This window comes from Elephas maximus, chromosome X, assembly GCF_024166365.1.
Source record: "Elephas maximus indicus isolate mEleMax1 chromosome X, mEleMax1 primary haplotype, whole genome shotgun sequence".
NCBI classification, from domain to species: domain Eukaryota; kingdom Metazoa; phylum Chordata; class Mammalia; order Proboscidea; family Elephantidae; genus Elephas; species Elephas maximus.
The window spans coordinates 169,919,366-169,935,039 of record NC_064846.1 but is presented as its reverse complement, the minus strand read 5'-3'; the positions used below and the strand labels follow the sequence as shown (position 1 = coordinate 169,935,039).

The 15,674-nt window shown below is 42.4% G+C and overlaps 1 protein-coding gene across 1 annotated transcript in view; it reads left to right on the top strand.

Annotated features, from left to right (window-relative positions):
- Window positions 1-15,674, top strand: part of WWC3 (WWC family member 3) — a 129,882-nt gene that overhangs the window by 66,972 nt on the left and 47,236 nt on the right. Inside the window, exons 6-8 of the mRNA XM_049873116.1 lie at window positions 2,702-2,831; window positions 5,652-5,801; window positions 10,804-10,877. Of these exons, the coding sequence (XP_049729073.1) occupies window positions 2,702-2,831; window positions 5,652-5,801; window positions 10,804-10,877 (354 nt within the window). The remainder of the gene's footprint in view (window positions 1-2,701; window positions 2,832-5,651; window positions 5,802-10,803; window positions 10,878-15,674) is intronic.

Sequence of the window (15,674 nt, the reverse complement as noted above, 5' to 3'; positions counted from 1 at the left end):
CCAAACACTCTTATGCTTAAGAATACATGTACTTTTAAAAAAGTTATTTATTTTTTGTTATTGTTGAGAATATACACCAATCCGACAATTTCTACATGTATAGTTCAGTGACATTGATTACATCCTTCAAGTTGTGCGACTATGCTTACCTCCTTTTCCGAATTAATACACGTACTGTTTGATAAAGTTGTGTAAGTCAAGAATTCTGCTTTGTAGGAACAATCAAGGAAATATGTGTCTTAGAAACTTAAGACTCTGTACACTTGAAGCATTCTGGGCATGCTCAGAAGAGCAGGTGGTATTTGGATTTAGGGGTGTTGCCACTTGATGTTTGGGGTCCAGTGGTATGCTCGTATCCACTGTCTGCATGAAAGTGCTCAGGACTCTTTCCATAAACATTTTATTTGTACCTGATGGGCAACAGCCATGCTGTCTAACTCTAGTGCCCTTATTCCCAAGGAGCGAATGGGTTCCTGCTGCTTGTTTTATTTGCCCTTCTCCTATTTCAAGGGTGCCGATTATTCAAATACCTCTCGTGCCAAGTTTTGTTGTGAGTTGTGATATATGCTGCAGGGAATTTGTTAATGATAGAGAAGGACTGGAGTTGGTAAATCATTGACTTTTCCTACCATAAATGAGTAGATTCAACGTTACCCTGATAATGACAATCACCGCAAACATTATACACCTGGCATCCTGCCCAATGAGCCCTTCCCTTGCTTTTCCTCATTAAGTTTCTCACCTACCCTAGAAGAGAAATATTTTTAGCACCTCCATTTACACATAAGGAAACAGGTGTAAAGAGGTGGAGTAGCCTGCCCAAGGTCCCATCGCTACTGAATGGTAGTGCTGGAATGTGGCACATATTCGCTGGCACGCTAGGATGTTTTTGTGAGTGAAAAGTAGAGAACTTTGGGTTGGTAGTCAAGGATCCAGCTTTTCAGGATAACACGGGGAAAACATTTAGAACCAGAACCCATGTTACGGTAGATTTGGAACCTAGAACATAAGCTAAGTACTTTCCAGAAGAGGAGTTTGTTCCATTTCTAGAGCAAAGTTTTACAACTTCTTTAGCCCTGAGGGCTACCAAGGCTCAAGACTTAGATGTGATTTGAAAAAGGATAGGCTACAGAAAGACTGTCTGCTCTTTGAAACCAGAGCCAAGTCTTGTTTTGTACAGTGTTCTGCCCCTACCACACAGAACCAGGCCTGGCATGCGCAAGTGTTGAATGGATACATGGATGTTTGAGTAGACAGACAGACAGACAGACAGACATTTGAATGGAAGGATGGGTATTTGGATGGATGGATGGATGGATGGAGGGAGGGAGGAAGGAAGGATATTTAGAAGGATAAATACATTCATGTGTGGATGGATGGATGGGAGGATATTTGGATGGATGGATGTTTGGAGGGATGCACTGATGGATGCATGGATGAATGGAAATAAGGAAGGAAAGAAGGATGAATGAAGGATGGATGGATGGGAGGGAGGGAGGGAGGGAGGAAGGAAGGATATTTAGAAGGATAAATACATTCATGCATGGATGGATGGATGGGAGGATATTTGGACCGAGGGATGCACTGATGGATGCATGGATGAATGGAAATAAGGAAGGAAAGAAGGATGGATGGATGGTTGGGAGGGAGGAAGGGAGGGAGGAAGGAAGGAAGGATATTTAGAAGGATAAATACATTCATGCATGGATGGATGGATGGGAGGATATTTGGACCGAGGGATGCACTGATGGACGCATGGATGAATGGAAATAAGGAAGGAAAGAAGGATGACGGATGGATGGATGGAAGGAAGGAAGGAAGCACGGAAGGATGGAAGGAAGGAAGGAAGCACGGAAGGATGGATGGATGGATATATGGAAGGATGGATGGATATATGGAAGGATGGATGGAAGCATGGAAGGAAGGAAGGAAACATGGAAGGATGGATGGATGGATGGATGGATGGATGGATGGATGGATGGATGGATGGATGGATGGATGGATGGATGGATGGATGGATGGATGGATGGATGGATGGGTGGGTGGATGGATGGATGGATGGATGGATGGATGGATATATGGAAGGATGGATGGATATATGGAAGGATGGATGGATGCATGGATAGATAGATATTTGAATGGAAGGAAAGAATTGAGAAGGCGGGTAGGAGAGAGTAATAAATGAGAACCAGAGTTAAATAAGAGAGATAAATAGAGAAGACAGAATTTTCCAACTTTTGCTAAAGGCACCATTATTGAAAGTTCTTTACTTTCTGCTGTTTCCCATGTATTTTCCTTGCACATAGATCTCATTTGTATGTCTATTATGCATTTTTGACCACTAACCTAGATGCTGAGGATGAACAAATAAGACACAGTCCTACTCTCAGGGAGTTTACAATCTTGGGAAATTACTAAAGCCAATTATCTCATTGCTTTATCGTTAGTAGAGAACATGGGCATTCTCACTGTAGTATTCTCACCTGCGTAGGATTCTCATGGAGCAAAGGAAGTTGTCCACCCAGCAGAGTTGCATTTCTTTGCATTTACCACAAGGAAGGAAGGTTTTATGGCGATCTGTCTTTCTCTTTGCCAAAACGTTGTTTTTAATGGTCTTACCTTTCTGTGAAGCTTTTTTGGCTTGTTTAATGAAATCTTAGGATCTCATGTGGAATGACTCTTATTTTTCTTTCTTAACCAGGATTGACCGTAAGATGTCAAGTGCTCACACCAACTATAAGCTGGACGAGGCACAGGCCATCATGAATGAGCTCCGGACCATCAAGAAAGCCATTTGTACAGGCGAGAAGGAGAGGCGGGATCTGATGCAGGTGAGAGGCAGGGATGCAGCTGCTCCTCAGAGCCACTGTCTAGTCATCTGGCTTGTCTAAAAAAATATAATATTTTCATATATCTATATATTGTAAAAGAGCCCTGATGGCGCAGACGGTTAGGAGCTCAACTGCTAACTGAAAGTCCAGTGGTTTGAACCCACCCAGCGGCTCTGCAGGAGAAAGACCTGGCAATGTGCTCCCATAAAAACTACAGCCAAGAAAACCCTATGGGGCAGTTCTCCTCTGTCACATGGGGTCTCTATGAGTCAGAATCCACTCGATGCACACAACAACAGCAACAAACAGCAACTCAACATATATATGTATATGTAAAATATGTTTTAAAATAGGTATGTTAGCTGCCTAGGGCTGCCATAACAAAGAATCACAAGCCAGATGGTTTAGAACAATGAGAATATATTCTCTCACAATTCTGGAGGCCAGAAGTCCAAAGTCAAGGTGTCAGCAGGGCCATGCTCTCTCTAAAGGCTCTAGGGAAGAATCTTCCCTTGCCTTTTCTAGCTTCTGGTGGTTGCTGGCAATCCTGGCATTCCTCGGCTTATAGACATATCACCGCTATCTCTGCCTCCGTTGCCACGTGGCTTTCTCCCTGTGTCTCAATTCATTCTTCTTAGAAGGGCACCAGTCACTGGATTGAGGGCCCACCTAATCCAGTATGGCCATACCTTAATTACTTTTGCACAGGCCCTATTTCTAAATAAGGTCACATTTACAGGTACCGGAGGTTAGAACCTGAGCATATCTTTTTGGGGGGCACAGTTCAACCGACAGCAGTAGATAATACATTCACATTCTTCAACAATCAAAATAATGGAAAAGGTGTGTGATAAGAAGTCTTCCTGTCCACCCTGTTCTAACTACTTTGATTGATTGATTGAGCACCCGTCCCATTTTTGCACAGACACACAGAAATAGGAATGCGTGTTCAGCTGCCCTCCCACACAACTTGGGACTTTGCACACTGCCCTACACTCACTCATGTGACCACACTGTCCCCTTCCTTTTCCCATATGTGTACACAAGGAGCTGCTTCATTCCTTTGATGTGGCCGCCTGGTGTTCCACCATGTGGATGTTTTTAAATTACATAGCCGGGAGTATTGAGCTCTTGCAGTTTTGCAAGTGAGCGCATGCTGGTCTTTCTGCTTGACGTTGAAATGCATTCAGGTGCTTCTTTTTCCGTCACCACACTAAATGAATCCCTAGTGCCTGGAAGGCCTGTGTCTAGATTCTGTGGAATGTACGACGTGCCAGCTCAGACTCAAAGGCCAAATGAGACAGGCGCACAAATAATGACTGGGTTTGGTGGTGTTTCCTGAAGCCAAGGCAGTGGGCTGATTGCTTCAAGTCACTTGGTGCATGTTAAAAATGCAGATTACAAGGCTCCGCCCCAGGCCTACTGAATTAGATAGAGCCTTGGAAGACAGAACCCCAAAATCCATATGTACAAATAACCTCTCCGGGTCATGATAAGTGAATGATGACTTATTAGAGTTTCTTGAAGCAATAGTGACAACAGGAACAGCTGCTGTTTCTGAGGCCTCCGTGTGGGCTGCAGTCGAACGTCCATTCTCTATATAAGGCAAGCCCAAGCCCTGATGTGGCCCAGGGTCTCTCCTGGTGGGGACACAGAGGTGTCCCCCTGGACAATCAAGCAGGGCGCCCTGCCCTGGCCTCTCTAAGGCCACAATGTACAGGGCTGGGATAAGCCAACCTGTTGCCTTGCTTGGGTTCCCCGCCATGGAGGCAGGAGATAGAATTTCTGGAAGACGCTTCAGGCCCCAGCATCTTCTTGGAAGTCTCTGTGTTCGAGAAGCTCCAGGGAGAGGCACAGGCAAAGTTCTCTTCCATTAAAATTAAATAATTCCTTTTGTCTTTCTTATCCTAACTCAACACTGTTAACCCATGGCAAGACGACTACATACAGCCAGGTAGTCTAGAGCCAGCTACATGAGTCATTCTGCACCTGGCTGCTCTGATTCTTGTGTTTGTAGTAATGTCTCTTTCTGCCATTTCTTCAAAAGTCTGAAGAAATGGTAGAAAATCTGATTTCCACACCGAATTGTTCCAGTGCCAGAATACATACTTACTCTAACTTTTCACAAATTAACATCATATGGGAGTCCCTGGGTAGTACAGATGGTTGATGCACTTGGCTGCTAACCAGACGGTTGGCGGTTCAAGTCCACCCACAAGCACCTTGGAAGAAGGGCCTGCTGATTAGCCATTGAAAACCCCATTGGAGCACAGATCTACCCTGACACACACGGGGTCGCCATGAGTTGGAATTAACTCCACAGCAACTGATTGCGCACTCGTAAGAGATTACTTTTGACCGTGTAGAATTATGACTTAAAAACCAGGTTATGGAAATAGGCAAGCATCATCTGAGAGATGTTTTCGTCCTCTGTGTGGTTTATCTATTAAGATCTCGAGCGGGTATTAATCTTTCTCAGACTCATTCACTCATAGAGAGTTTCGTATTGAATTGCTCATGTTTTTCTTTAGGAAATATGAAGGTTTAAAAAATAGTGAAAACGGTCCCACAATTGTTCTCTGTATATAGAGTCCCACGTTGCCAGGATGACTCAGTCTCTATCTCATTTAAATGACGAAGAATCTTCTTAAAGGAGCATGTGGTGAAAAACATTTCTTTTGAATGTAATGATGGGGGCCAGAGTGGGAAAAATCTCTCGTAATCAAGTAGCAGACCTAGAAGCAAAGCAGAAAGGCTCCTCCTAAGGGGAGGATCAGCACTGACATCTCTATTCAAATCTCTTGTCTCATTCTATTCCAGAGCCTGGCTAAGCTTACCGATGGCTTCAAGAATAGCTTCTCTCTTACCGACTCTCTACAAGATTTTCCTCCCAATCCGGGCGTGCTTGTCGATTCCTGTTTACCTCAACAGTTCTGTGATGCTGGGTCTCAGACTGATATCATTGGAGAGGTATACTTTCCCGGGGAAAAGAACGAGGGTGCTGAAAGAGAAGAGGGTGGCTTTTGTGTTCCCATCACTCGTTTTGTTTAATTTTCCATTTTCACGTCAGAATTATTTTGGCTTTGGTGCAGTTCAGTTTGAAGAGAAAATAACTGTGTCTCACATCCAGCTGAGAAGGCTCAATGGCATGGGAGGCAGTTGAACTGCTTAGTGCCTCTAACCTTGTGATTTGGATGCTTACAAATGGCAGAATCCTTTTGAAACTTGAGTTTAAATGTTTTCTTGACAGACATATGACTTTTTTGAGTACAGGTTGGCAAACTATTTCTGTAGAGGATCAGATAGTAAATATTTTTGGCTTTGTGGGCCATGTGGTCTCTGTCGAAACTACTTAACTCTGCCGCAGTACTGCAAAAGTAGCCACAGATGATACGTAAATGAATGTCTGTGGCTGTGTGCCAATAAAACTTTATTTACAAAAACAAGTGATCAGCCCGTGCGGAGTTGGCTGGCTTCAACCAGTGATTCCTAAAGGCTTTTTGTAGCTGAGCCACCCTAGAATTATATTCAAATGCTGTTTCTTATTCCTCTAACAGAATGTCAGGAAATTGAATTAAAATTAATTTTGTGTGAGACTTGGAAGGATTCTATAATGCCGCTTTTGTTAATTTGCAAAGCCTTAAGTTAGACAGAAAAACAAGGTTGGCAATCACTATTTGAAGTAGGGTGGTGAATATTTACAGACACTGCTGTCGTAATGTCAGTGAGGGGACTTTCACATTCATTTGCTACCACATGGAAAAGCAGTTTGGACTGTTTCTTTTTTTTTTTTTTAGGGCTTATTAAGATGAGGTATCAATGGAATGCAGAAGACAAAAAAAAAAGACAACAGAAAAAATATGGAACACTCAGGGTTTTAAATAATTAGCCAATTTAAAGTTTTGTCAGTAGTGCCTCTTCGAGGTGCATAATATAATAAATAATGACTCTTTATGTCTTGGATTTTCTGGAACAGTCCCAATTTCAATTTTCTCCTTATTGTTCTCAAAAGTATACTTGTGACCATGTGTCTCCTTTGGTTTAAAGAATATGGTCACCATCTTTAACCCAGAGAAAGAAGAATCTCTAAGTCAGAAATGCCCAGCCTTTTGCCTAAAGATTTCAGAGCGAGGGAAGGAAAGAAGTACAAGAGTCATTGAATTCCTTAAGTAATTCATTGCTTCTTATCATATGGTTAAGGTCCCTGGGTAGCGCAAACAATTTGTGCTCAACTACTAACCTAAAGGTTGGCAGTTTGAACCCACCCAGTGGTGCCACAGAGTAAAGGCCTGGTGATCACCTTCCATAAAGATTACAACCAAGAAAACCCCATGGAGCAGTTCTACCCTGTAACACATGGGGTCACCATGAGTCGGAATTGGCTTGACGGCAACTGGAGTTTTTTGGGGAGTTTATCATAAGATTAGAATTAGAATTGAGATACTCTTAACTAGTTTGTGAGAAACAGGTAAGCTTGAAGGCTTCCTAATGATTTAGGTAGGATGTTCTAAAAATGTTCACTGGGCAGTGGCTGGTTATGCTGTTGTAATAATGCTAGTAGTACACTGTCATTGCTTATAAGCCTATGTAGTGTACGGGGGCTGGCATTGGGCTGACAGCTTTCTGGCTGCCAACAAAATTAAACATTTTTCCCACCTGTTTTAGAGGTGAAGAGACCAAGGTGTAAGGTTACCTAATATCAGATAGCTAGGGAAAAGCAGATCTGGGTTTGAATCTACTTCGCTGACCCCTAAACCCCTGTACTTTCTACTCCATTTTGTTACTGTAGAAAAATGTAGCAAAGGCTACAACTTAGTGTATTAGTTAGCTATTACTGCATAACAAATTATCTTAAAACCTACCTAGTAGCTTAATACAGTACACTTTTATTATCTCACATTTTTATGGGTCAGGAGTCTGAGCTGGCTCCCCTGCTTCAGGGTCTCTCACAAGGCTGCAGTCAAGGTGCCAGGGCTAAGCTCTCACCCAAAGGCTTGACTGAGGAAGGATCCACTCCCAAGCTCACATGACTGTGTTCAGGATTCAGTTCCTCACAGGTTGTTGGGCTGAGGACCTCAGTTCCTTGCCATGTGGACCTCTCCAACGGGGCAGCTTGCTGCATCAAAGCTTGCAAACTGAGAAGGCTGTTAGCAAGATGGGAGGCCCAGTCTTTTGTAACCTACTCACGGCAATGACTTTCTATCACCTTTGCTGTATTCCCTTGGTTAAAGTCAAGTCACTAGGCCCAGCCCACTCTCAAGTGGAAGGGATTGTACAATACCAGGTCTGGTCTGCCTGTCACACTTGGTTAATGCTTCAAGTCAGTGGGTAGGTATTCGTGTATATCATACACGCTTTTTGAGACCAGGGATTTGCAACCACAGATTTGTAGGCAATATAGGCAAACCTTGGAATTTAGCAGTTGGGGTACATGATGTTGGCGTGTGAGGCAGGAGCCTATTGAATGGTTTTGGCTGTAGGCTTCTTCTTTTTTGACTAAGACATCCATTTTATTCTCAAAGAAGAGTGCTAAAACGAAGCTTAGAGGTCTATGCTTAGAAGTGTATTGGGCTTGATGAAGTTGACTGAGGGGTCTCTAGTAAAGATGGTGATGAGGTGACAAGTAGCTCATCCCCACCGCAGGTAGTTTCCAGAAGGTGATGCTGCGGCCTAAATATGTTTCTGCTGAGGAGATTGTGGAGGGGGACGTCAGCTGAAACTGTGCAAATGTATAGAACTGTGGCTTATCTCAGGGGGTATGTTTAGTCCCTCGAAAGGCACTTGTTGATCTTGTCATTCAAGGCAGTAAAGGTATAAAGAAATTCCTCATCAGCATGTAGCAAAGCTCCTGTCAATAAATTCATCACTGATCATTCAAGTAGGATATTTTCAAATACTTGTTGGTATGAGGTTACTAAAACAACCTAAATGCCAATCAGCAGATGGATGAACCAAATGTGGCCTATATTACTCAGCCATATAGCGTGATGACGCTCTGATATATGCCATAACATGGATGAACCTTGAAAACGTGATGCTGAGTGAAGTCAGTCAGACACAAAAGGACAAATGTATGATCCCACTTACATGAAATATCTAGAATAGGCAAGTGTATAAGAACCGAAGTTTATTGGTGGTTACCATGGGCTAGATGGAGGGAGTGGGGGAGGAGGGCTCATTGTTTAGAAGACACTGAACTTCAGGTAACGGTGATGGAAAAATTTGGAAATGGATAGTGATGATGGTTGCACAACATGATGAACATAATTAATGTCACTGAATTGTACATGTGAAGAGTGTTGAAATGGCAAGTGTTTTGTTCTGTATACATTTACCACAATAAAAAATTAAAAAAAAAGACTTAGTGGTTCTGATATATGGTCTAGGAAGGTCAGATCCACCAATGGAGCCAGTTGATTGAAAATACATTTGTAGGCTATTCCCAGGAATGAAGGAAGAAGTAACCAAGATGAGCTACATTTATCCTGCAAACAAGTCCTTTTGGTTTTGTATGGGATTTGGTTCACTTCCATGTTATTGGTATGAAAAATATTTAAGTACAGCTACTGGTTGTGTTGTGATTTCAAGTCCTGGATGATTCTCCCCAACGCCAGGCATTTCCATACCATGGTCCCTTCCCTTTTACCTTTCATTGTGTAATACACCATGTGACCTCGGAAGGAGTCCTGTAGCCCACACCTCACACAGCTAGTCTGTCTTCTTCAGATCTTGTGCCTTCTGAGTGGAACATCATTGTGTTAGATGTATTGAGGACCTGGAGGCAATGGGATTAAGCTTTTTGCCTTTGTATCAACTTTTACTAAGTGATTCTCTATTTTCTTTTTTGTTTTTATTGAGGTGAAATCCACATAACATAAACGTAACCATTAACCAGGTTAAAGTGTACAATTCAGTGGCATTTTAGTACAGTGTTTTGAAACCACTACCTTCATCTAGTTCCAGAACATTCTTATCACCCTCAAGGGATACCACAGACCCATTAAACAATCACTCCCCATTCCCTACAACCCCTAGCCCTAAACCGAAACCAAACCCATTGCCATCGAGTCGATCGATTCTGACTAATAGCAACCCTATATAGGACAGAGTAGAACTGCCCCATAGGGTTTCCAAGGAGTGGCTGGTGGATTTGAACTGCCGACCTTTTAGTTTGCAGCCGTAGCTCTTAACCACTGCACTACCAGGGCTCCTGTTTCATACAAATGGAGTAATAAACTTTGTGGCCTTTTAGGTCTGGCTTCTTCCGCTCAGCATAATGTTTTTGACATTCACCCACACTGTATCCCTATCTCTTTTAAATCTTCTTTTGTTGTTGTTGCTTGGAATTACACAATGGAGGAATATACTTCCACTATAAAAAAAAAAAAATTCACAACTTTGGAGAAAGCAAAAGTATTCCAACCCCACCAGCTAGAGGTCTCTGCAGAGTATTATTTAGTGAGTTTCCTTCTAGACCTTTTCCAAATTGAAAGAAAAGAAGGTTCTCCATTGTTGCTGATTGTTGAAATGAATTTTCTATTTTGAAAATATGTTTTTTTATAATTTACTGTGGATACATATATCAAAACATTTGCCATTTAAACACTTCTTAAGTGTATAGCTCAGTAACAGTAATTCCATTCACCATGTTGTTAAACCATCACCATTGTCCATTTCTAAAAGTTTTCCATAATCCCAAACAGAAACTCCGTAGCCCTGAAGCAATAATTTGCCATTCCTCCCATTCCTCCTCCGTTCCACCCGCCCCTGGTAACTACTCGTAAACTTTGGTCTCTAGACACTTGCCTATTTTAAAAATTTCATATAAATGAGGTCATACAATATTTGTCCCTTTATGTCTGACCTATCTCACTCAGCATCATGTTTTCAAGATTCATCATGTTGTATTAAAAATATGTTTTTAATATGTTTTCCTTCTTTTTTTTTTTTTTTTTGCTTCTGTTCCTGAAAGTTTGTCTTTGATGATAAAACAAGACTTGTAGACCGAGTCCGACTTAACTGGCAGTATGAAGAAGCCAGAAAGAGGTAAGAAGCTTTTTTTTAAATCTTGCCTTCTGCTTAACGTCCTTTTCCCCATGGAAGGAGGTTTAGCAGAGTTCCAACGTGTGATTGTCCACAATTTTATCAGAGAGCAATGTCTGATATAATACAAAATAATGGATCTTCATTTATATTTGGCTTCTTGATACGTATGATAGAATTTCAAGTGCATTTAAAATGTGACATTTTCAATATTGCAAAATGGTTATAAAGACTTACTAAGAATAGATGTTTTTGGCTTTCCTTATCCTCCCAGCTAGTTCAGAACGCCTTCTCTTCCTCCCTCCCTCCCTCCTCCTTTCCCTCCTTCCATCTTTCCAGTAGACAGCATCAGTCCCTCAGACCAGCTTTAGCTAAACCATGTTTTCTTTTATGTATGTGACTCCTAACTCTATAGATTAATGGAAAAACCCGTATATCTTGGTTTAAAAGACATTTTCACAAGTACTGGGTCAACAGGTGATAGCAGAATCTATTCTATTTCATTTTGGTAGAAAGCGTTTAAATGCAGTCATTTATATTCGACATAATTTGCCTTCTGAAAATCAAGACTTGGCTGCGTTTATGAATTCTTATTTCTCCTTCCTTCCTTCTCTTCCTCCTGTCTGACCCATAGGTCATGAGCAGAACTGGGAGGTGGTGTGTTCCTTACATGGCCAAGATTTTTAGCGGGTCATGTTTCTTCTCCTGGGCCTTTTTGTTGTTGTTGTTAGTTGCTGTTGAGTCGATTCCAACTTATGGCAACCCCATATGTACACAGTAGAACTGTGCTCCCTAGGATGTTCAAGGCTATAACCTTTTGGAAGTAGATTGCCAGGCTTGTCTTCCGGGGCACCTCTGGGAAGGTCCAAACCACCGACCTTTCGACTAGTAGTTGAGCACTTAACTGTTTGCACCAGCCAGGGTCCATCCTCCTGGGCCTAAGGCCCCATTTTCAACATCATGAGTCTTCCCTGGCTTTCATGTCCTCTTTTTAGAGACTTTCTCTCTTTTGTACCCTCTGGAAAGAGTCTTAAAACCAAATTATTTTAAAATATGTCCTTCTGAAAACTAGGAAGCATATTTTTTGTTTAACGCTTCTTTAGTCCCAAATGAAATACTATCTTGGGATGAAGGGAGAGCAGAAGGCCAGGCAGACTGAGGGAAGGAAATCTTTTCTGGAAAGCTAAAATGGTTGGGCCTGCTCAGTATAGTGGATCTTTCATGAGTGTCTGGAAATCTACTTTGCTGGCTTTTTAGAAAATGTAAGAATAGCAACAAAAGCAGATCATATGACTCCCTGCTGCAGGGCAAACTAACTACGAAGGGGCCTTCTGTGTGCAGGGGGGTTTTATAGCCATTCCTCCTTGCTTATTATGATGTCCTGGGCGTTAAATGTCCCCATGGAATGCTGCAAAGTTCCTTCAGCCGGGCTGGCTATCTCTGTGGTCACATTCTTCACTTATCACGCATTCCTCCACTCTAGCTTGCTGGCGTTTGTGAGTGGCTATTGTCTCCTCTGAGCAGTCCTCTGCTCATTCTTGTGTCTTTCTACTGAAACTGTGCCGTGTGGGTGCTGGAATTTGCTGTGCTGTATTAAAACACAGAAAATGGATCATTGCTCCACTGGAACATAATGGTTGCATATTTTGCTGTGACATTTACCAAACATAGCAAGTGAGTTCTTTGTTTCCTAGAGGTGGTGTTCAGAGGATATATTTGTGAAAAGGGTAAAGTATTTAAGAAAAGTATTCAGGGGCGACCACTGCCCTTCATTAGAATCTTTGAAAAAGTATTATTTCTAGATCGGTGGAACCTTCTTAGGAAACATGCTACAGCTGGCACAGAGGAGGGTCATATCCCAGCATTTCAACCTTTGGGACAGCAAGGGTTTCTCAGAAACACCTTCCAGGGCTGCAGCGGTACCATTTAAAAAGCAGAGATGCGTTTTAAAGCCATCCTGGGTCAGTTTACACAAGTACCTGTCCTTTTCCCACCAGTACAGTGGTTCAGAACGTGGGAAGAGAGAGATTTTACCCCCCAGGGGGAACTTTCCCATGTCTGGAGACATTTTTAATTGTCAGAACTGGGGGTGTGTGCTACTGGCATCTATCGGACAGAGACTGGGGGTGCTGTTAAACATCCTGCAATACATGGGAAAGCCCCACAGCAAAGAATGATCTGGCCCCAAATGTCGATAGCACTGAGTTTGGGAAACCCTGGCTAAGAGTGAGTGAGAAATACCAGGGAGCTTGGGGTTGCCCGATTTGCTCCTTAAACCTACACATGAATCGGAATTAATTCTATAGCAACTATTTTTTTCTGGTCTTATTCTGATAATTTTTTTTTCTGTTAAAATGTGTCTCTCCTATGAAATAATGGTGATAGTTGATGTTTGTTGTTTTTTTGAAGTCTTTACTTGGCAGTATAAAAAGTTGGCAGCTCAAGCCCAGCCTCCCCCTCCTTGTTAAATTGACCCAAGGGAAGTGTAACACAGATGACGCTCTCCCCGGAATTAAAGGAGGAGACATTCCCCTAGGGTTGCATTACAGTTGAGGATCATTTAGGAGATGCTTATCGATTTTTGACAATTAAGTTGGTGCTTTCAGTGGACTTTAAGCTCGTATAAAATGTCCCTGCAGCATTCCTGTGGGCAAAGTTCTTAACCAGTTGACCTCCATTCTTGAAGTCACTGACTGCAGCCCCTTTGGATTACTCAATTTGTCCCTCTGGGCTCTGCTCCCCTAATGTGGTGGCTGGGAGTGTCTCCACTCCCCTAACCAAACCAGCTGCTGTCATCAACCCTGACTCATGGTGCCCCATGTATGTCAGAGTAGAACTGTGCCCCATGGGGTTTTCAGTGACTGATTTTTTAGAAGTAGATCACCAGTCCCTTCTTCCGAGGTGCCTCTGGGCGGACCGAACCTCCAGCCTTTTGGTTAGCAGCTGAGTGCATTAACCGTGTGCACCATCCAGACAATCCTTGGAGTAATTATATTCTGCCTTTAATCACTCCACATTGTTTCTTATACTCAAGGCCTGACTTGTAAGTGCCTGCCTTATAAGCCACTGGCTCGTGCCTGGAGGTCCTATAATCTCCAGCTACACCTGGCATGGAGCTAGACCGTCTACACCTGTAACATTGTCAGGAAGCACTTACATTTCCACCCCCTGGGTGAACAGAAGGAAACCCTGGTGGCATAGTGGTTAAGTGCTATAGCTGCTAACCAAGAAGTCAGCAGTTCAAATCCACCAGGGGCTCCTTGGAAACTCTATGGGGCAGTACTACTCCATTCTATAGGGTCACTGTGAGTCAGAATTGACTCGATGGCAGTGGGTTTTTTGGGGCAAACAGACATGTTGAAAGTTAGGGAGGATTAATATCATCAGGCCTTATGAGCAGAGACTTGGCCAGCACTGGGTGTTGTTTCGGACTGCCTCTAAATGAGGCACACAAGTAGAGCGATATCAACTTGGGATGCAAGCAGTGGCAACCAGTTCTTTGGCAAGAGCTAAATCTAGAGCAGACATAAACACTCAGGACCTGAATAATGAGGAGCACAGTCAAAGCACAGTGACTTCGAGGCTCTGTACATCGACTCTCCAGTCAACCTCCCTGATGGAGCTGGGACACCTCCATGATCTCCCGTGAGCAGCATGGGAGAAGGTGTCCCTTGGACAGGAAAGCATCATGTACCCATTCACTTGCCAAAGCATTAAAAAGAATGCCATCGCTTTAAATAGCCGTGTTGGCAAAGAATAATGTATCCTTTCTGGGTCTTTTATTCTGAGGATCGTGAATGCCATGTGGCCTTGCCTTTTGCCCTGCTAGATCTTTGTTCTTTTACTGCCATTATTCAGTATTCTTGGGGTTTTTATTCTACCTCCTCATGCTTGGATGTCAGTCTCCTGGCTGTTATGTCTGAGAGCGTTCCATCCTGCAAAGTTAGCTTCCCTACCCTCTACAGAGCTGCCTGTGCGTTGCCACTTTTAAACTAGGGAACAGTTGATGCATTGATGCATTCTAGAGAAGTCTTTAATGCCATATCTAGATTGGAGGTTGTTTTTAAGAGGTAGGAAATTGTCAAAGCACAGAGTTCTGGACAATGAGGGGGATCCTATGTATTTGAACTAAAAGGAGGTTTGTGGAAGTAGACCTCATAATTTCAAGTGGTGCTTTGATTTCTAGAGAATTCCATGACCAAACTAGCATTATCATAGTAACCAGTTTTGTGTTTTCAACTACGGCTTGTGTGAAATGTGCCAAAAATGACTACTTCTTTCCTGGAAGATAACATAGGGACAAAACTAGGGGACCTAATTTTGGGCATAAATAGTTTATCAAACACAACTGAAAATGTAGAAACACAACACAAGAGATAAATTAGATAACTGAGATCTCCTAAGAATTAAATACTTCAGCTCATCAAAAGACTTTACCAAATGAATAAAACCTACAGACTGGGAAAAAAATCTTTAGCAGTGACATATCTGATAAGAATCTAATCTCTAAAATATATAGAAAACTTCAACAACTCAAAAACAAAAAGACAAACAATCCAATCCAAAAAATGGGCCAAGGACATGAACAGATGTTTCACCGAAGAGGACATTCAGGCAGCTAAGAAACCCATGAAAAGATGCTTGTGATCATTAGCCATAGGTAGATGCATATCAAAACTACAAAGAGATACCATCTCATCCCTGCAAAAATGACACTGATCAAAAAAACAGAAAACAGCAAATGCTGGCGACATGGTGAGATTGGAACCCTTACACACTGCTAGTAGGATTGTAAAATGG